At 55.6% G+C, this 19,431-nt stretch overlaps 1 protein-coding gene across 1 annotated transcript; it reads left to right on the top strand.

Annotated features, from left to right (window-relative positions):
• Positions 1 to 6,447: 6,447 nt before the first annotated feature.
• Positions 6,448 to 18,885, top strand: Ip6k3 (inositol hexakisphosphate kinase 3). The gene is made up of 5 exons (XM_021630258.2): positions 6,448 to 6,760; positions 12,771 to 12,969; positions 13,964 to 14,139; positions 15,065 to 15,240; positions 17,448 to 18,885. The coding sequence occupies exons 1-5, from the start codon at positions 6,562 to 6,564 to the stop codon at positions 17,898 to 17,900; spliced, it is 1,203 nt and encodes a 400-aa protein (XP_021485933.1). The 5' UTR covers positions 6,448 to 6,561; the 3' UTR covers positions 17,901 to 18,885.
• The last annotated feature ends 546 nt before the right edge of the window (positions 18,886 to 19,431 follow it).

Below are 19,431 nucleotides of genomic sequence, written 5' to 3'. Positions count from 1 at the left end.
GGGGCACTGGCTTGAGTTTTCAGATGGTGCCAATCTCTCAGGGCATTCCTGGCATCCATGGGTGTGTGCTGCTGCCCTCTGCTGGGGGAGGGTGTGCTTGCAAATCTACCTAAGAGATTCACTCCAGAGACAGCGCGGTAGGGCTCTGGCAGGCAGGAGCACAGCTACAACACACACACGAAGCACAGGCATGCACACACACACACACACACACTCTGCCTAACTCTGCCTTGTGCTCTCACCATTAAAACTGTTGCTGGAGAATGGGAAATGTGGCGTGACTGAGGGTTTGTCTGATGTTCGCGTCGCCTGGGGTCCAGCATCCAGCCTGAACTGGGCAGGCGGCATGCCCCTGAGGTCCCAGCACTCTGAAACTCCCCTGCCCACCGCCACCTAAGCGGTTTTAAATGGGCTCCAGGTCCTCTCATCTCTAATAGATCAAAAAATGCTTCTCTCTCAGGCATCACAAGGAACATTGAACTTGTCCCAAATGTGTGAAAATGAAATGAATGCAGAAAGATTGTGAGTTCAAAGCCAGCCTGGGCCAAAGATCCTGCCTCAAAAACAAAAATAGACAGCAGCAGAACAGAATCTGTTGGTGTCTCTTTCATACAATGCCAGGCCAATCACTGGCAAAGCCATGTCTGTGGCACACAGACCTCTTGCCCAAGCCCAGGAACCAATCCTGTTAGGTAGAGAAAGGCACCAGGCATGGGGAAGGGGCTGGGAGCTGGAAGCCGTGCCTATAGGTCTCAGTTAACAGTGTTCGGGTGTGGCTTAGAGGCCACGAGGCAGCAAAGCCTGCTGGGAAGGGAGCCAGTGAGGGCCAGCGTCCCAGCCTTGCCCCTGCAGAGCAGCCCTTCTAGGGTGCTTGCCTCCTGCAGTCAGCCTCCGCCATGTCTCCCCTGCCTCAGCGGCAAGCTCAGAACATTGCCTGGGCGGCTGAGAACATTTGTCAGTGGCTGAAGGGCTTCTGAACTAATAATCATGGTATTAAAATTGTATTTGGTTCTCAAGCTCGAAGAATGTCAGGAGATTTTAAGTGTTAAGAGGAAAAGAGGGGGAAATCCCCTCTCAGAAAATGAAACTGGTGTGGAAATTCGTTTCTGGGCCTATGAGGGATGTGGAGTGTGGCCCCGAGAGCCTGGAAATCCTTCCTTTCTGGGAGACGGATGTTCAGCCCCAGCCAGGAAGGTGATGTGTGCAGTCCCCCCGAGTTCCCTCTATATGGATCCCACCCAGCTGGGGAGCCAGGCGGGAGCGGGAGCATGGGTCTAGGACTCCCAGTTGTTTCAGCATGGACTTGCAAACACCATTAATTCCTTCTGGAAATACCAGCCTCTGCCTTCCCAGCCTGGATGGGCCCAGATAATGCATGGCCCTCAGCCACGTGGCGAACACTGAAACTCCCCTGCCCATTACCACCTAAGCGGTTTTAAATGGGTTTCAGGTCCTCTCATCTCTAATAGATTAAAAAGATGCTCCCTCAGGCATCACAAGCGCACTGAACGGTACTTGTCCCGAAACGCTGGCTCAGAGAGGCCTGTGAGATGTATGTGAGAGCTTTGGAGACGAGAGGGCGAACCATGAAGCACTCGGCTGTTGAATTGGGTGGCCTGCTGTGCCCTGCTGCAGTCCCTCTTAATAACGTCCTTCCCAGAATGCCCTCCTGCCCACCCCACCTGAGGGTTTTCAGGGTATGTTCTCTCTGAAGGCTTCTGAACCTCTATAATTTGAGTGGGGACTGTTTCTTCCTAGGCTGAGCTGAGGGCCAGAGAGCTTCTGTTTGGGGGGGGGAGCATGCATGGGTGCGCACGCACACACACACACACACACACACACACACACACACACACGAAAGAGGTCAGGTCCATGTCACATGTCTTCCTCAATTACCTCTCCACCTCATTTATTTTTTAAAAATTATGAATATGTTAAGAAAATAGCTCCCTCCCCCCAAATTATGAGAACGAAAGGTTTTTAACATGTGTGTGCCAGGAGCATGCCACGGACCAGCAGAGTTCAGAAAATTCAGATTCTGGTGTTACAGGTGGTTGTGAGCCATCATGTGGGTGCTGGGAACTGAACCCCAGGCCTCTACAAGAACAAGTACTCTGTGCTAACCACTGTGCTATTCTTCCAGCCCCCATTTCTTCATTTTGAGACAGGGTCTCTCCACAGCCCTGGCTGACGTAGAACTTGCTATGTAGACCAGGCGGGCCTTGAACTGCCTCTTCCTCTCCAGCGCTGGGCTTAAAAGCTTGAGCCTCCATGCCTGGCGGCTACCTTACTTTTTAACACAAGATCTCTCACTGAACCTGCAGCTCTCCAGTTTGGCTAGCCTGGCTGGCCAGAAAGCCCCAGAAGACCCCCACCTCCCCCCGGCCCCGTCTCTGCCTCCCTGGGGCTGGGCGGACAGGCACATGCCACAGTAGCGTGTCAGTTTCCCCCAAGGATGCTGGGATCTAAAGTCAGGGCTTCTGCATCAAGCGCTTCACTGACTGATCCACACCCCCTCAGCAGGCAAGGCTGGGGGCCCTCTCCAGCTGCTTCCACTGTCCACTCAGGGCAGCTGTAAAGCAGGCCCAGCACCCCTCCCCTCTAGTCACACACTCCCGCCCCCTCCCGCCCCCTCCCGCCCCCTCCTGGTCGCGTCTTAGGCACCTCAGCCTCAGCCCTTCTGTAAGGACCCTCGTTATCAGCCGTTCATAGTAAGTGTACAAGCAAGTAGGACTCATTGCGCTGTTCCAGTGTGTGCACACAGGGAACCTAACTCAGGCCCATACTTCCTGGTCCCAGCCTCCACCCTTGTACTTCCGGGTCAACCTCTTGTTTGGGGTTCTCATGTGAGAGAACATGCTGTCTGTTTGTAGTGCTGGGACTCGAACCCAGGTTCTTGTGAATATTATGCCCTTGCTCTATCATTACTGAGCTATAACCCCAATCCAGCCCAGAGGACTCACTTTTCAGCAGAATTTTCCCCATAGTAACCACACATCACTCATTAGACTGTTAGTATCTGTTGATCAAGGGGGAAAATGACAGAAACCTCTAGGAATCCAATAAATGCCTTTAAAATGATTTGTGCATCGGTAATTACGGTGCTTGTGCTTGCTGGGGAAATGGCCAGGCTCCCCTGGACCCACCCGGATCTTGCTGGCTTGGCCTGGTGGGGAGGGTCTCGGGAAGTCCTGGGAATCCCCACTGCTGGTGGAGCCCCGTTGTCCACGCCCTCTTTTCAGAACAGGGCGTGTCCCCAACCCAGCAGAGGCAGGCTGCCTGTCATTCTGGCCTCAGAGCTGCTGGGAAGGGCTTGTCTTGATGTGGCCGGCCAGGGGCCTCACTACCAGCCCAGGCCACACCCCAGGGGCCTAAGTTAGCTCCAGGGTGCTGGAGTGAAGCCCAGTGCTGCTTCATTAAGGACACGACCTGGCCACAGAGCAGGAGGGAGGGTGTGCATGCCTCTTGTCCACTTCCTGAGCCCCTTCTTGCTGGGGACATCTCCGCAACTCCTATCTGCTCTTGCATCATTGCCTCTCTGGCCTCCCAGAGGGCTCAGGAGAAGGGGAAGGCTAGGATCGTGGACTGTGGGGCTTAAGGAAGAGGTGAGGGCTAAGAATCTCCTGTGTGTCAGGATGGGGGTGTCCCCTCAGGTACCTCACTTGTCTTCCTAGCTGACTCAGTCTTCTGGACAGTCAGCCATACACAGATGCCCTCCTAGAGGACTCTCATGCTCTGTCCTCTGAGCCTCATGACAAGGCTTTGGCTGTGGGCAGTAAAACTCCTTGGCTCTTACCTCAGCAAGCGGGAGTCAGGGTTGGGGGTGCTCCTGACAGACCTGAGGCTCCTGACTCACAGGAAGAAAGAAGTGCTATGGGCCTGGATATAAGGCCCAGAGCCCTTGAGCAGGAGAAGGACAGGAGGACAGAAACTGCCTGCACCTCAGACCCACAGGGTTGCAGGCCATATACAGAGGAAACAAAGCGGGGGCACACCTCAGACTCCTCAGGAACCCAAGGTCTGTACAGAAAGCCAAGGTCCTACCTCTGAAGAGTAGGGCCCACCATGCAGCTGATCCCCACTCTCCTGCCATTCCCCCTAACTGCCTGGGAACTGCAGAGTACACAGCCCAGGGTCAGAAAGATCCTCAGAGGCTGTCTGACCTAAAACCTAAGGCCTGCAAGAGCAAGTGCCTCAGTTTACCCAGCTGTCCAGTGTTCTCTCTGGCTGGCTACCTGGCAGGCACTGGGTTACTGACCTCAACCCCAGACTCAGGGCTGAGGCTCTGCTCTGGAGTTCAGGGACCACACTTATTGAAGAAAGTGCTCCCAGAGAAGGTGAAGCCAGGCCGGGAGTGTCTCATCTCTGAGAGGACAGGAAAGGAGCAGCTGCAGGCTGAGGCAGGAGAGTCACTACTGACTCAAATAGGCTTGCACCCTGGCCAGGATGCTCTCCACAGCACTTGCCTACTGACAGATTCTGCAGGGCTGAAGGACTGGTCCTCCCTCTCTCCAGCTACACTGGCCAGGACAGGTCCAGTTACCCAAGAGAGGGACCGTCTAGGATTAAGGGACAGTAAAGTTTGTCCCAGAACCATCTGTGTCTGATGGGTGACTCTGGCCAACCCCAGCCTCTACAGGGCTCAGTTTCCTGGCTTTTAAAGTAGACAAAGTGTATCTGACGATGATAACCCTGGCCTCCAGCAAGCTGGGAGCCGGTGAGCACAGGCTAGGCCAACAGGCTCTGGTTCACATCTCTGCTCCTCTCACGTGAGCTGGTGCACACAGGAAAGTCTCTTGACCTCTCTCTGCCTCAGTCTCCTCAGCTGAAAAGTGGGCTGGTAGCACCAGTTACCGAGAGGGTAGTTTTAAGGCTTAAGCAATCTGTCTAAAGTATTCGAACTGCTATGTGACGTGCCAGCAAAGGCTATGTGGGTGGCAGTACGAGGACCAACGTGGGACAGGGCGGTGTGTGTTGGCGGGCTTGAACTGACATCTGAGTGTCCGGCCTGGCAAGTGTGGGGCTGGCCCCAGGGAAACTGGTATGACCCAGGAGCCTAGTCTCATTCCAGGAGCGGCTATAAATAAACTTTACGGACTTGCCATACCTCTAGTTACCACAAGTGCCACTGCCTGGGGACAGGTCAGCCTCCACGGGCTGGCCTGCAAGCTGCCGGGGCTACACTACCTTGTCCCTTCTGGTCTGGGCCCCTTCTCTTATCTATCTACGCATATCCGCAGATTCGCTAGGATCCTGAAAGCCACCCCCCTCCCCACACCGGCCACACACAGACACACACACACACCATAGAGTCAGAAAGAGCCCCTCTGGGTTCCTGGCTCAGCCTCTTGCTTCAGGCCTCCGCCCTTCCCTCCCCCAATGCCTCACCGATTCTAGTATCCTAAGCAAATGCATAGGTGCCAGGCAGAGCCCGGAGCTCTTCCCCCCACAACAGGTACACTCAGTGGCCTGAAGGACATGGACCCCACGTGGGGGCAGGGATGGGCCAGACCTGGCCTTTCCACAGCACGGCGTGCTGGCAGTCGGCAGCTGGCAGAGCCTCGCTGAGCGTAGGTCCTGAACAGAGTGCTGGGCATTGCTGCATGCAGAGCCAGCCATGCCCAGGGCCTGGAGGGAAGGTCACTTAGGGGGCTGATGATGCCCAGTGCTGCCCGGCCGCACGGCAGCCGGGAGCTCAGCAGAGGGAGAGGTATTAATAACTGCGGTGAGGGCCCCGCTGTGGGAATGTTACCCCAGATGGGACAAAGCGTCCACAGAAGAGCCTCCTCCCGAGACAAAGTCAGAGCGACTTTACAAAGTAGTTTTCCGGAGTGCCGGGATTTGCTCTAAGTGCGGCAAGCTCGGAAGAGATGGTGGCACTGGGCTCAGGGAACTTTCTGTGCTCTTGTCTGAATTCTGTCCCTGACTCTACATTCTGGTATACTGCACAGAGAAACTGAGGTCCGGGCCGCTTCAGGAACCTGTCCAAGTCACACAACAGTTGTGTATGATGGTGAAAAATTCACACAAATCTCTGGAGCAGAGCTCTGCTCGCCGGGAGTAAAACAGCGCCATCAGATGGCGGGCGCCCGGTGGCTGTGCTTGCCTCTCCCTGGGTGGAGATGGATGTTTCCAGAAGAAGCAAGGGCTAAACCCTGGGCCTGGAAACTCGCATTTCTGTAGGTCGTTTGATAGTTTTAAAGCTTTTAATATTTAAACTCAAAAAGGTGCAGGACGGTGTTTTGAAGTCTCCCTCTCCCTCTCGACTCATGGGAGCAGCCCGTGGCCAGTCACCCGTAACAGGTTATTTCAGAACCAATACACACCTAGGACTGTCTTGCGTTCGGGCCCATAAGCGGCGCACCCCCTTTCCCAGCACACCACCCCCCTTTATATAATTTCTATTTTCCTTTTTCTCTCCCCCTCCAGGGAAGCGGGCTGCCAGGAATCGCCTGGGCTGGGACAGCAGTAAAGGCCAAGAGGGAAGCCGGGCCCGAGGACAGCCCACCTCGGGGTCAGCAGCCTCTGCCTCTTGCCGTCCTCGGCGGGCCTGGTGGTGCCATGGTGGTGCGGCACGGCACCGACAAGGGGGCGCCCGGGGCAGGTGTGCGGCTGGAGCCCTTCCTGCACCAGGTCGGGGGCCACCTGAGCATGCTGCAGTATGATGCGCACACGGTGTGCAAGCCCCTGGTCTCTCAGGAGCAGAAGGTCTACGAGTCCCTCCCACTGGCCATGAGGGGCTTCACTCCGCAGTACAAAGGTGAGCGGGGGCGAGGGGGGAGGGGCGGCGGGGGCGCCGCACACTCACACCCGCTGTCACCAGGCACAGGTGTGAGGCCTGTGTGGAGGCGGCCCTCTTCCCGGCAGCCAGTGCTCCTGTGTCTCTGACTCTCTCCAAACCTCCAGATCATGAGTGTTAATGGCTCTGGAGATAGGTCAAGCTACTCGGTTTCAAAGACTTGGGAATGGCGTCAAGGGTCGCCTGGTCCTACTGGGTTCCGGCGGGGTCTTCTGCTCCGCGCTTTGGGAGCATGATGGGGTGACGGGCTAAGTGCAGGATCAAGTAAGGCCTCCTTGGCCTCCCTCTGGAGATGCAGGACAGACGGGACATGTCGAATCTGGGACACGACGTGGTTAGGAGTCCAGAACTTGCTCCGCACAAGCAGGGCAAAGGCCAGGCTGCCTTCCATTTCATGCTGTGTTCCAGCGTGCGTCCTGGAGCCGAGCACTCAGTAGAAGGGCCATGCCTGTTGGCCTGCTTTGCTGATACCCCTGCCCAAGGGTAGGCGTTTGGTCCACACTCAGGGGTGCTGGTAAATGAGGTCTTACAGAGTTGACTGAGAGGTGCCAACCCAGAGCTGAGTGAGCTCCTGTAGGCTAGGGCCTCTCCAGGGAATCTCAGTGTTTCCTGGATTAAGCCCTGTTACCCAAAGGTCCACAGGGAAAGCAATTATGACCCTCAGGCCCATCAGAAACCCGACGTGGGGGCTAGGGAGGCGCCTCTGCCCTCAGAGAGCACTTGCCTAGCATGCACGGAGCCCTGGTTTTCATCCCCAGCTGTGCATAACTGGAGCCCGGTGGCGCATGCCGTGAAGTTTTCTCAGGAGGTAGAGGCAGGAGGGGCAGAAGTTCAAGGCCACCCTTGGTTCTGCAGCAGCTCCGGGACTCGGAAAACGAAGAAGCCCACTGCGCTCGGTGATCGGGGCAGCTGGGAAGGGCAGGCGCAGCTGCAGTATTTCCGAGCATGACTTACATCAGAGCTCCGTTCCAGACCCATCTAGTTAGGACCCGGGATCAGGAGGAGTCAGGCGGCACATGGATCAGGGACCAGAATGAGAAGCTCCGCTAGCGTTGCTGCACACAGGGCCTCTGTGATGCGATGGTTCACCCTCTCACCCTGGGCCGCCTGTGGGGGCCCCACTGTTAGCTACCCCCTGCCCCCCGCAGTCTTCCAGGGCCCCAGGCTGGTGCTGCCTGGCCGGCTACTGCCGGCCAGTGCTGCTCTTGTCAGAGCACCGGAATTAACGTCTGGTCTGTCCTTCGTAACTGAGCTCACATAGCAAGGGGCGGCAGGTCCTCGCAGGAGGAGGACCCCTGCCAGCAGCATTTCATGCTTGCTTGGCACAGCTCTAGAGCTGAGAAAGTCTGGGGGAGAGGGCTGCCTCTGGCAAAGGTCTTTAGGAGCCCCCTGCCCCTCCCCCCCCCCGTCACCCTGATGCTGTGTCCTGTCCACGCAGGCCTGCAGTCTGCCGGGGATGACAGGGCCCCCTCAGGCCCTGGCCACCTATCCAGGCAGGCCTCTGCTTTCTGGGGACACCTCTTTGGGTTCTGCTAACTCCAATTACAGACGCTTCCTTCTCAGAGAAGGGTTACAACCCCAAGGAGTCATTGTAAGTTAAAAATATCATAAATGAAAAGTGCATTCAATAGACAGTCTACCTCACACCCTAGTTTAGTACATGGCATGCCTGGCTTAGCACCTTGTATGCCACGGAATCGACCGCAAGTGACAGCTCCTGCCTGGCATTCAGAGAGGACCCTGTCATGGTGTCTCACTAGTCCGGGAAAAGAGTGAAGCTGAAAAATCCAAGGCTGTTTTCTTCTGGATACATTTCACCCACTCCGTCATGAAGCAGAAAAGTTGAGGGTCAGACCATCCAGCACTGAGCGCTGCCTGGAGCTCCAGCCAGAGGTCGCAGCTAAAGGGACGATCCAGGCCACAGGGCCTAGGTCAGCCCTACCTGTGGGATGTCTTAGGATGGGGCTGCTAAGCACAGTGGGGAGCGGCTGCAGTGAGGAACCTCCTGAGTCCCTGGATAATGGTGACTACCAGCCGGCCTAAGAGAGGGCGGAGGGCACCCCAAAGCCAGGCTTTGATGAAGCGGGAAGTCTGACTCACTCTCTGACTGAAGCACGAGCCAGGCAATGTGAGAAGGCCCAGAGCCCAGAAGGGCGCTCCTTGGGTTCATTCTTGGGTTCCTGGAGTGGCGCAGGGGACCAGAAATGGAGGTGATTGATTTTAACCGGTAAGAAGTGTTAGCCAGTCCTTGGTGCTTGCCTTGGCCGTTGTGAGAGGTCTCCGCACCCCATTTACAAAGCCTCCTAACTCTCAGAAGCTGGTGCTTCAGAGCCCCAGAGAGGAAATGAGGAAAACCAGGCTGTGCAGCAGAGACAGGTGGGGCCAGGATCGAGGCCCTGAGGTCTACCTAGCCCCATTCACCACTCAGATACCTGCAGTGTCAATTTCAGGAGCTGTTTAGCCCCAGAAGGGAGGAGACAGTCTCTCTCAGAAGCACTCAGGCAAATATCATGTCAGCAGGACGGATAGCCTTCTGGCCCTGCCTAGGAATAGCTTCCTCAGAGGGAAGGGGCCGTCTCTGGAGTGGCTGCTACATGCCCGGAGCTCATCCTTATGCCTTCCCCCACAATGGCGTCAGGGAGGATTTGGGTCACTCTAAAGGGCAGTGCCAGGTGTCTGCAGCTCACTCTAGACCTTAGCTGGATTCCCAGCATTGCCGTCTTGGACCTGCGGCCCCTGCCTCTCCGCCGGCCTGTCAGCCTTGGGTGAATGAGGACAGGCGCTTGGGCTCAATTGGTAGAGGGTTTGGCCAGATTCATATTACAGATGGCGGCGGTGAATGTTCTCATAAGCTTAAAAATAAACACATGATACAATATCTGTCAAGGCTCGGGAAGCTGTTTGGTCAAACCAAAATTGCTGAGATGCTCCGGGCATGCCAATCCTGGCAGTAAGCACTCTGTCTGCCCAGCTGGCCCGCCCTTGGGCTGAGGTGTGTGGGGAAGGGCCTCAGCAGCAGATCTCGGCCTCCAGGGTCTCAGCTCTGTAGACACGGTGGCTCCCGACTGTATAGCACAGGATGCATGCATGAGTTTGCCTTGCCCTCTCTCATGGGCAGGCAGGGTGGCACAGTCAGGGACAACTCAGGGTCCCAGCTCCAGGGAAGGGCTGTGCTGAGCCCCGGCTGGGTGAGAGACGATCGAGGGAGGTGCAGGAGCTAGGAGACAGCCGGACAACGAGCCCATCACGGGTGGAGAGACGAGTGGCAGGGACGCCGAGCCGGTGGTCAGGCTCTGACAGGATGAGAAATGGAGATGACTTTTGGGCTGTGTTCGCTGTGGCTTATTTGCACTTCCGCTCCTGGCATGTATTCACGCACTCAGAACCGATGAGATCAGACAAGAATGGAGCCAGGAGCAGTGGGGAAGGGCACATTTCTTGTCTCTCCAGGGAGACCTCCTGGGCACAAGCTGCCAAGAACTGTGTTCTCTGCCAGGCACGTCACCATAGGCCCTCGAGTAGAAAAGGCCATGGGCTGCCAGATGAGAGAGTGAACTTTAAAAGACCCTGAAGGACATGGCTTTTGACTAGTGGGGCTTCCTGGACCCACTAAGCAGCCAGAAGGGCACGAACCCTCTCCAGGACAGGCACAGGGCAGCTAGTACTCTCTCTCCTTGCAGTAGAGGCCTCGTGTTGGGATCCGGAAGGTTCTATTCCCTACGTCAAACACAGCAACCCTCTGCCCAAGGGCTGGAAATGCAAAGCCCTCTGTGAAGACAGTGTTCTTGGGGGGGGGGAGGGGCTCTGCTTATGATTTCTCTGTCCTCTCTGTAGAACAGAACGGCCAGAGCCAGCGTTTCTGGGGACACAGCAGGAGTGTCCTGCACCCATGCATGGGCGAACACAGCCTGAGTGTGTCAGACTTTTCCATGGAACCCTGGGAAATGTGCTATAACATGTCCCTTGGTCAGCGTCCATGTTGGGCGGCTCCATCCCATGCGGGCCCTGTGACCTTGGCCCAGACTCCCCGAGCACTGCTGCCCCACCAATAGCTTAGGCATGTGCTAGAGTTTAGAAATCGCAATCGAAAAGCAAGCGGGCCAGTCCTGGGCCATGAACAGTAGGAGAAATGAGGAAACGCCCCTAGCTGTATGCTCTCCGGCACAGAACGAACCATGACGGGCATGGTTCGGGTGAATGCCGGTGTCAGATGAATGCACACACCAACCGCGTTTTCAGCGACTGCTGGGGCGTCATTAGGACGTGGGGGCCTGGGCGGAGTGGAAGAGCAGCCGGGTTTTCAGGAGTCTGAGAGAACTGAATGTCCCTCCCAGGTTGTAGAACTAGGCCACTAGGAATCTGAGATGACCGAGCTTGCCCAGGATTCCACCGGGCTAGGTCTAGTCAGTTCTGGAGAGCCACATGCTGAACGGCAGGGCAGCCCTGGGAATGTGGGTCCACACTGGCAGCCCCCGGGGCTGGGCAGGGTTACGGGCAGAGCACAAACACACAGCCCACCTCCTCTCTGTTCCGCCTCGGTCCATAGGAAACAAACCATGGTCAGGAGAGAGTTTTTGCAAAGGGACCTTTTGCAGAAATTCAAGCAGGCTTAAGGGCGCACTGAGAACTGTAGCCCCTTCAGGCAGGCAGGGCAGGAGGGAGGAAAAGCCACCCTGGAAGAGACCCTAATGGTACATGGCAGCATCTGGCCCACCCACAGGGGTGTGGGGGAGGGGAGCAGATGGTGAATCAGTCCCTTCCTTGCCTTCTCCTTCCACCCCCACCACGCCCCGCTGGCCAGAGCCACTGGAAAGGAAAACACTGGAAGGCATCTGCCCGGGTCACCACCTCAGCACCAAGCAGGGGGAGACAGGAGCAGAGGCTAAGTCTGTGGCATGGTACCAGGGTAAGGCCAGGTCCCCCCGGTTGCTAAGCCCCCCAGAGGGAGTCCAGGCCCTCCACTATGGCAAGGACCCCGAAAGTGAGCAAGCAATGCTAACTGCCCATCACAGACAGTTTTGCGTCCCACTAAAGTATCTGAGGAGAATACAATGCATGAATCAGATGAGCCTCGGGGGGGGAGGCCCTCACCTCCACAGCCCCTGACTTTCCTGCCTTGGTTACCAGCTGTGGGGGCAAGAGGTACCCAGGTTAGAAAACCCTTCTAATACAGTTCTTCATGTTGCGGTGACTCCCCAGCCATACAATTATTTCATTGCTATTTCATAACTGGAGTTTTGCTCTTGTTATGAATTGCAAATATCTGACATACAAGACGTCCGATATACAACTCCAAGGGGTCATGACCCACATGTGGAGAACCACTGCTCTAGAGGTTTTCCCTAAGAACCATTTGTACTCCAAATCTCCATATGCCGATATATGCAGCCAAAGATGATGGATGATGGCTGGGTACCAATGGGAAAGGCAGAAGACAAGACTGTCTGATGGAGGACAGAATCCTGAGTCCAGCAGCTGTCTCAGGAAGGCAAAGCTGGTTGGATGGATGAGCGGAAGTGAGGGGAAAGAGATGGCTGAGGAGGCAAGAGTAATGGGAAAGGGATGGGCCAGGCTTCCCTGGAGGCGGGGAGGTAGGGATGGGAGGTGGGGGAGGTTCCTTCATTGAGGACAAGCTCTGAGGCATCCCAGGCTGGCATTGAATGGGTTGGCAATGGTGTACCTGGAAAGGTGTGAGCAACCATGCAGCCAGGAATCCAATTCTAGAACAATGTAACAACGGGTGAGAAGTGAGATGAAGAACAGAGTCCCAGGTCACCCCAGGCTACTTTCTGCAAGCTCCAGCGTAGGAACACATTCAGAACCAGGATCAGGTTCAAGCAGAACCACCCTAGTCTTCACTCTTCCTTGAGAGAGAAGCTAGGGAGAGAAGGAAGCTGTCCAGGGGTACTTAACATCTATGACCCGTGACCCATGACCCAGTGGGTTCTTCCCTCCCTCCTGTATCCTGCAGGTACCATCACAGTGCGTCTCCGGAGAGATAGCAGAGGCCACCTCGGTCTCGTTGCCAACCCACTGAAGGAGAACCTGGAGCCTTTCCAAGTCTCCCCGGAGTCCAGAGCGGTAGCTATCTGGCAGACACTTCAGCAGACCGCCAGCAGTGACAGCAGCCCCCGTCCCCTGGTCCAGCTGGCACAGTCACTCGAGGAGAGGTGAGGACCTCTGAGTGGGTGGTAGAAAGCTGGGTGCCTGTCCCTCCCCGTGCCCAAGGCCAACCATTCCACGTGAGGGTTGGTGTCAAGGAAATGACAAATTCAGATGAAGGCTTGGTCCAGAACAACCAGTGTTGCAAAGAAAGGGGTAGATTGTCTCTCCTGTCCTTTCCTGGGGGAGGATGGCACGTGTTCCAGCTGCCATAAAGGCAGGGTGTGTGCTCTAATCTGGTACCTACTTGTTTAATTAAATACCTCTTCTCTGAGACCATGCAGGCCTCTGGGGGTGAGTATACAGACAGAAACCTTGGAATAGTTTACAGAGAGGAAGTGTGCCTAATTTCTCTTGGAAGTCAGCTTTTAGCAGACTGTGGAGAAGAGACAAGGAGAGTGAGTCCCAGGGACACAAAGAGCCCCAGGGGGCCCAAGGACCTCAGAGAGAGCTTGGGAGCCTCTGAGAATGTCAGCTGACCTTTCCCAGGATCCCTCGGGGCAGGAGCTGATACAGTGACAATGTCACTCTTCCCCCAAGGAGCCACAGATCTAATTAAGCTTTTGGCTCAGCAGCAGGCCTGTCTCGTCCCAGCGGGGGCCAAGACACAGAGGGGGCACGCTCTGTATGGCACTGTGAGGTCTCAAGGGTATAACCGCATACTAGGGTCTGAGTCCAGACCCCCAGCCTTTGATGTTCCAAGAGTGGTCGCCATCCCTATCACCTGGGTAGCAAGAGTGGACCTAAATCATCCCAGCCCTTTAAGGGCAGCGCACCTCAGCCCTGAGGGGAGCTAGGCCTGGCGTGGTCTGGTGTCAGGTACCCAGTTTTGCGGGAGAGGCAGCTGGGACCCTGTGGTGTCTCTGCTGGCTTGGTGAGAGTCTTATACGGGAGTCTTTGTCAGAGGCCATGCCAGAGAGCCCAGGCGGCAGGCCGCAGGCATCCTTCTCACCTCTGGCCACCGCTGCCCTGGCTGTCATCACAAGGTTCTCTCACTCACAGCGCAGCCAAGGTGCTCCTGAGATCCGGCTGCCAGCTCAGCACCCAGGCCTCCCCGCTGGTGGAAAGCGCCGATGGGAGCCAGGTGGAGCGGAAGAGCTTTAACCCGTGGGGCCTGCACTGCCACCAAGCCCACCTGACCCGCCTGTGCTCCGAGTACCCAGAGGACAAGCGGCACCGTATCCTTACCGCTCTTGCACCTGCGCACAATCCCTAGGGCAGGTGTGAGCAGACGAGGACAGAGACAGAAACAGAGGGACAGACAGACAGATACACACACATGGACAGAGACTGAGGTTATGAACCCACCGGCCCAGGGTCTAGAAGAAATCAGATTCCTTTCAGAAAACCAAAACCAAAACCAAAAACCTTAGCGACAGATTGGGGACATCCAACTAGTGGCTAAGCTGGACCCCGGCACTTCAATGTATAGATGGGGCTGGGTTACTGGGGCGACAGGGAGGACAATGATGCCCTGCTCGGCAAGGACAGGAGGAAGTCTCCCTGTGCTCTACCCCCGTTCCTACATCTCTTCCCTTCAGAGTTTGCCTGCAGCCCGGGAGCTGCAGAGAAACCCTAAGGAGAGGCAGCCCTTCCCTATCCCTCCCCTGGCACACTGCCGGCTAGCTTAGGCCCCTCCACCCCAGCACTTCCTGCTCTTACAGTATTTACTATGACACATCTGCCACCCTAATCCCCAAGAAGCTTTTGAAGGATAATTACTCTGCTGAAATTAATACTCCTGCAACTTTTCTCCAAAGGCGACCGTCTAACCCGTTGTCCCGGAAGATGCCAGCCCGTTCAGCGACTGGAGGTCTCAGCCCTATGATTTTCTGCCATAAAATGTAAATTGGGCACGGCCTGCCAGGAATTTCATGCCCGCATTTAAATTCCAACCTCAGAGCAGAATGGGGAAAAGGTCTCATAAACTCCCACTAAATAAATGGACTTATTAAAGCAGACTGCCAGTTGAATATCTTGCATCCTTAATAGCCAGGCTCCCCGGTCAGGCAGGGACCAGGAGGAGGAATGCTCGGACCGGCCAGGCAGCCGCAGGTGCGCGGGCAGGTGGCCTGGGAGCTTTCCTTGACTTGGCGCGCCCAGGGTTCCTGCTGTTGGAAAACGTGGTGTCTCAGTACAGGCAGCCCTGCGTCTTGGACCTGAAGATGGGGACCCGGCAGCACGGAGACGATGCCTCCGAGGAGAAGAAGGCCCGGCACATGATGAAGTGTGCGCAGAGCACCTCAGCCTGCCTGGGCGTGCGCATCTGCGGCATGCAGGTAGGTGCAGAGGGCCGGAGGCTGGCATCCTGGCAGGTCTGAATGCCTGCCGCCCATACCCTCCCTCCCCGCAGAACTCATTACCTTAAGGAAACAACAGGGAAGGCTGAAGGGCACTTCTCAAGCAAGCAAGGAGATCGATCTTCCCGTCTGAAATGCTCGGTGGTGGTGTTTTGTTTTGTTTTGAGACAGGATTTCAAACACCCAGGTAGACTTCAAACTCTTTGTATAGCCGAAGCTGACCTTGAACTCCTGACCCTCCGGCTCCCACCTCTTGAGTGCTGAGATTACAGGTGCTACTGTTATTTTGGTTGTGTTCTGGAGAGCCTTGGCAGGGGAGGCAAGCACACTACCACTGTCCTGCTTTCCTAACCCACACACTGGCTTTTTGACAGAGCACCGTTGGGGGTAGTCCAAAACCCAGTGTCACCGATTTTGGGACAGCTAAAACTTTGTGTGGTGGTCTCATGGATCCTCTCCATGTTGGGAAGAACTTTTAAAGACAATGTGGGGGCGGGCGTTGAAGAAGAGCCGAGAAAATACACCTGGTGGCTTACCTATCCCACACATGTGACGGAGCTGGGCTCTGTCCCTTCAGGTGTGGGAGAGCAACCTGCTCTTATGAATTCTCATGAGCTAGCGTCTCTTCTACAGTCAGCCTTTCTGCTGCTTGTCGGGTAAGCCAAGTGGGAGGGTCAGAAAGCAGTGAACCCAGCCACAGGGGCGCCTGTTGCCTTGCTGCCTGGGTCCCACTCCTCCCTACCGCTGCTATAAGAGCTGCAGGAAAACAGGCAGCAACCCAGCCCATCCCCCTGACTGCCTGTCTCCTCACTACAAAACCAGCGTCTGCTTTGACGGCAAACGTTATAGCTTTCCTTAATTGAAGCTGCCACCCCTTGAAGCTGAAAGTTGAGTCCGTAAATTCATTGCACAGATGTCCCTGGGAAAGCTTGGGACGCGGTCCTCTAGAGAACACAGCGGGATGATTTGTGGAGTAAAGGGGATCTCTCTGCGGACCTCCAACCTTCTGCAAGAGATCTGATTTATCTAGAAAGTGACGCTTGTCTCCTGTTTACGAAGGGCTAATTTAGCCCGTCTCCCACCCTCCGAAAGCTTAGCCTGTCCTTCTGATGAAAAGCAAAACAAACCAACAACCCGTTATGTAATATGAAGGCAGACCAGGCCTCAGACGCAGTTATCCAGGTACAGACGGCCTGTGTCAAGTCCCCCACCCCCGCCGTTGCAGCTGCAGGCTTCGACTGTTGCCCCCTGAGATGTCCGAATGAGCTGGATGTGGCCCCCCTGATGTCCCCATCATGTCCTCTCTGTCTGCTCCCTCCTAAGGGCCAAGACGTGGCAAAGCGAAGCCGCACTCCCTGCGCAGGGAGGCTGTGGACCGCCCTGCTCCCCAGGCTCCCGGCCGCTGGCAGGCCCCACCGGCCTGTTCTCTTCTCCTCCCATCAATTCACCTTGACTTTGGAAGAGCTGTCTCTGAATGCTTAGGATCTGTGAGGAACTTTGCTGAGGAGAGCTGGCTCTCCGAGCCCATAGGCCTGATTTCAGATTCCTGCTGCAGCTTTCCAGCTCGGGTTTGCTAATATCCAAACTGAAGACGGCCGGAAGCCAAGATTTAAATCAGGACTTGGAAGTTGACATCGGAAATTCACAGGAGAGGCCATCCAAATCTCAGAGCGGCTCCCGCCGAGGGTCACCTCTGCCGGTGAAGGACCTTTGAGCCTGGCTTGGGACGAGTCCTGCAAAGAGAACATCTTAAAATGTGCACACCACTCTGGAGCAGGATGGAAGAGCCCTTCTGTGCATCTCAACCGCTCTTCCCCAAATCGCCTGGAGATGGCGTCATAGATTATAAGCGCTTGTAATGCTGCCGCTGTAGCACAGGCCATTTCGATTTGTTTGGTTTTGAGATAAGGTCTCACAGTAGCCCAGGCTGGCCTTGAACTCACTACATAGCTAAGGATGACCTTGAACTTCTTATTCTCCTGCCTCTGCCTTTCCTGTGCTGTTTTTACGGGCTTATGCCCAGTTTATACAGTACTGGGGACTGAACAGAGATTTGATCTTGACAGGCAAGCTCTCTATGACCAAGCCACGCCCCCAGCCCCCAGGATGCTGCGCTTTTCTTTCTTTCTTTTTTTAAGTTTACAGTCCTTCATATTCTTCTCTCTCTCTCTATTTTCCAATGTAAGGTTTATCAAACCGACAAGAAGAGTTTCCTCTGCAAAGATAAGTACTACGGAAGGAAGCTCTCGGTGGAGGGGTTCAGGCAAGCCCTCTCTCAGTTCCTGCACGACGGTACCCGCCTCCGCTCGGAGCTGCTGGAGCCCATCCTGCACAGGCTGCAGGCGCTGCTCACCGTCATCAGGAGCCAGGCCTCTTACCGCTTCTACTCCAGCTCCCTCCTCATAATCTACGACGGGCAGGAGCCTCCTCAGCCGGCGCCCCAGACCACCCAAGACAGCACTTCCGGTGGCGCTGCCGGCCACCCTGCCAAAGTCGACGTCCGCATGATTGACTTCGCTCACACGACCTACAAGGGCTCCTGGAACGAGAGCACCACCTACGAGGGACCAGATCCTGGCTATATCTTCGGCCTGGAAAACCTCATCAGGATTCTGAGGGATATCCAAGAGGGAGAATGAAGCTTCCTGGAACTTTCTGAGATTTTCCAGGCTACAGAATTTCGCAAAGGGACCCAAGTTAGGGCAGTCTAGATCCCCTATAGGTATCTTTGTAAAATAACCGTATCTACCTTCAAAAGCCATCTCTGCACATGACCAGCGATGTTGACCCTTGCTACAGGAATCTGCTCTGCAGGCAGCCACCCCCTCAACTGGGCATCCTGTGGGGCAGAGCTCCTGTTGGAGCAGGCAGTGAAAGTGCCACCGTCGTGGGGTGCACAGGAGGGTGTAGCCTGGGTTAGAGGCCAGCGCCACAGCGTTGCAGGTGCCAGCACTCCAGACCACGTCTCTGCTGTGATGCAGCGGTCTCAGCAGCCCTGAGGGAGGAAAAGCCCCCGGAGGAAGCCTGGAAGACTCTTGTGCTTGCACAGGTAGACAGAGCCACTGTCTCCCACCTCCTACGACCAGTTACAGGCTGGACAGGAGTAAGTGAGGCCCTTTGTCCATCTTGCACTGGCTGGGGAGTGGTGGGGGAGTCGCTCAGTCAGAGGCATGAGCTTTGCATGCATAAGAGCAAGCCCCAGAGTCAGGAAATAAGGAGAACAACAGTGATAAATGAACGAGTGGACCAGGGTAGGCCCAGGCAGCCTCCGATGCCCATCTTGGCATGTGGGGGGAAAGCTCCCCCACAGACTTCTCAGGGCCTGATGGAACTAGCAAGTCTTCTACAGTGTGATCACGTGGTGATGACCCTGACTTGGGAAAGCAGCTCCCAGTGGAGGTGGAGTGAGCCACCAGAAGAGCCAATAGCGTTTGACTGTCTTCTCCATGTCTGTTTATTTATTTATTTTTGGGGTGTGTGGGTAGGGGGGGTTGGAAGCAGAGAACCAGAAGACCAGGCAACCCAGGATGATGTTTACAAGAGTGGTGGACTCGAGTAAATAGGAAACCAGAGCAAACAGGTCTAATGAATTCCTTCTTCCGCAGCATTGAAACTTATTACAATGCCCCGGAGCCCGGTGCTGCGCTACGCTCCCCAATTAGGGAAATAAATTTGTTAATAAAATTGCTGAGGTCACCAGTGATTACTGGTGCGCCTTAATATCCTGTTTGTTTATTCTGATCAGAGCGCTGCCCAGTACTTGCAATTTATGAGAAGCTGGCGTGTATGGCAAGAACAGCTCACTAGTTCCCCGAGGTCCCTCAGGAAAGTCGGCAGCGGTGGGACTAATAAAATCTTGCGTGGGGTGGGGAGGGGGAGGGCTGAGCGTGCAGCTCAGTTGGTAGCCTGCTTGCCCGGATTCCAAGGCATGGGTTCCATCCCCAGGACTGCACTGCACAGCCAGTGCTACATGCTTGTAGTCCCAGCACTCGGGAGATGGAGGCAGGAGGATCCGGAGTTCAGGGCTATCTTTTCTACAGAGTTAGCTTCAGGCCAGCCTGGGCTATAGGAGACCCTGTCTCATAAAACCAAAACCCAAACCAAAACAGAACAAACCAAACCCCCACCAAAATAGCATGCATCTGTAAGCAGGCCTGGGAAGGAAGAGAG

The sequence above is a fragment of the Meriones unguiculatus genome, chromosome 16 (genome assembly GCF_030254825.1).
Source record: "Meriones unguiculatus strain TT.TT164.6M chromosome 16, Bangor_MerUng_6.1, whole genome shotgun sequence".
NCBI lineage: Eukaryota > Metazoa > Chordata > Mammalia > Rodentia > Muridae > Meriones > Meriones unguiculatus.
The sequence above is the reverse complement of the archived record's forward strand: the minus strand, read 5'-3'. Positions and strand labels throughout refer to the sequence as shown.

Bases quoted from the DNA above. Each gene is read 5' to 3' on its own strand.
- Ip6k3 (XM_021630258.2), top strand. From the start codon at position 6,562: ATGGTGGTGCGGCACGGCACCGACAAGGGGGCGCCCGGGGCAGGTGTG. The intron at 6,761-12,770 runs GTGAGCGGGGGC...TGTATCCTGCAG, and splicing joins CTTCACTCCGCAGTACAAAG to GTACCATCACAGTGCGTCTC. The intron at 12,970-13,963 runs GTGAGGACCTCT...TCTCACTCACAG, and splicing joins GCACAGTCACTCGAGGAGAG to CGCAGCCAAGGTGCTCCTGA.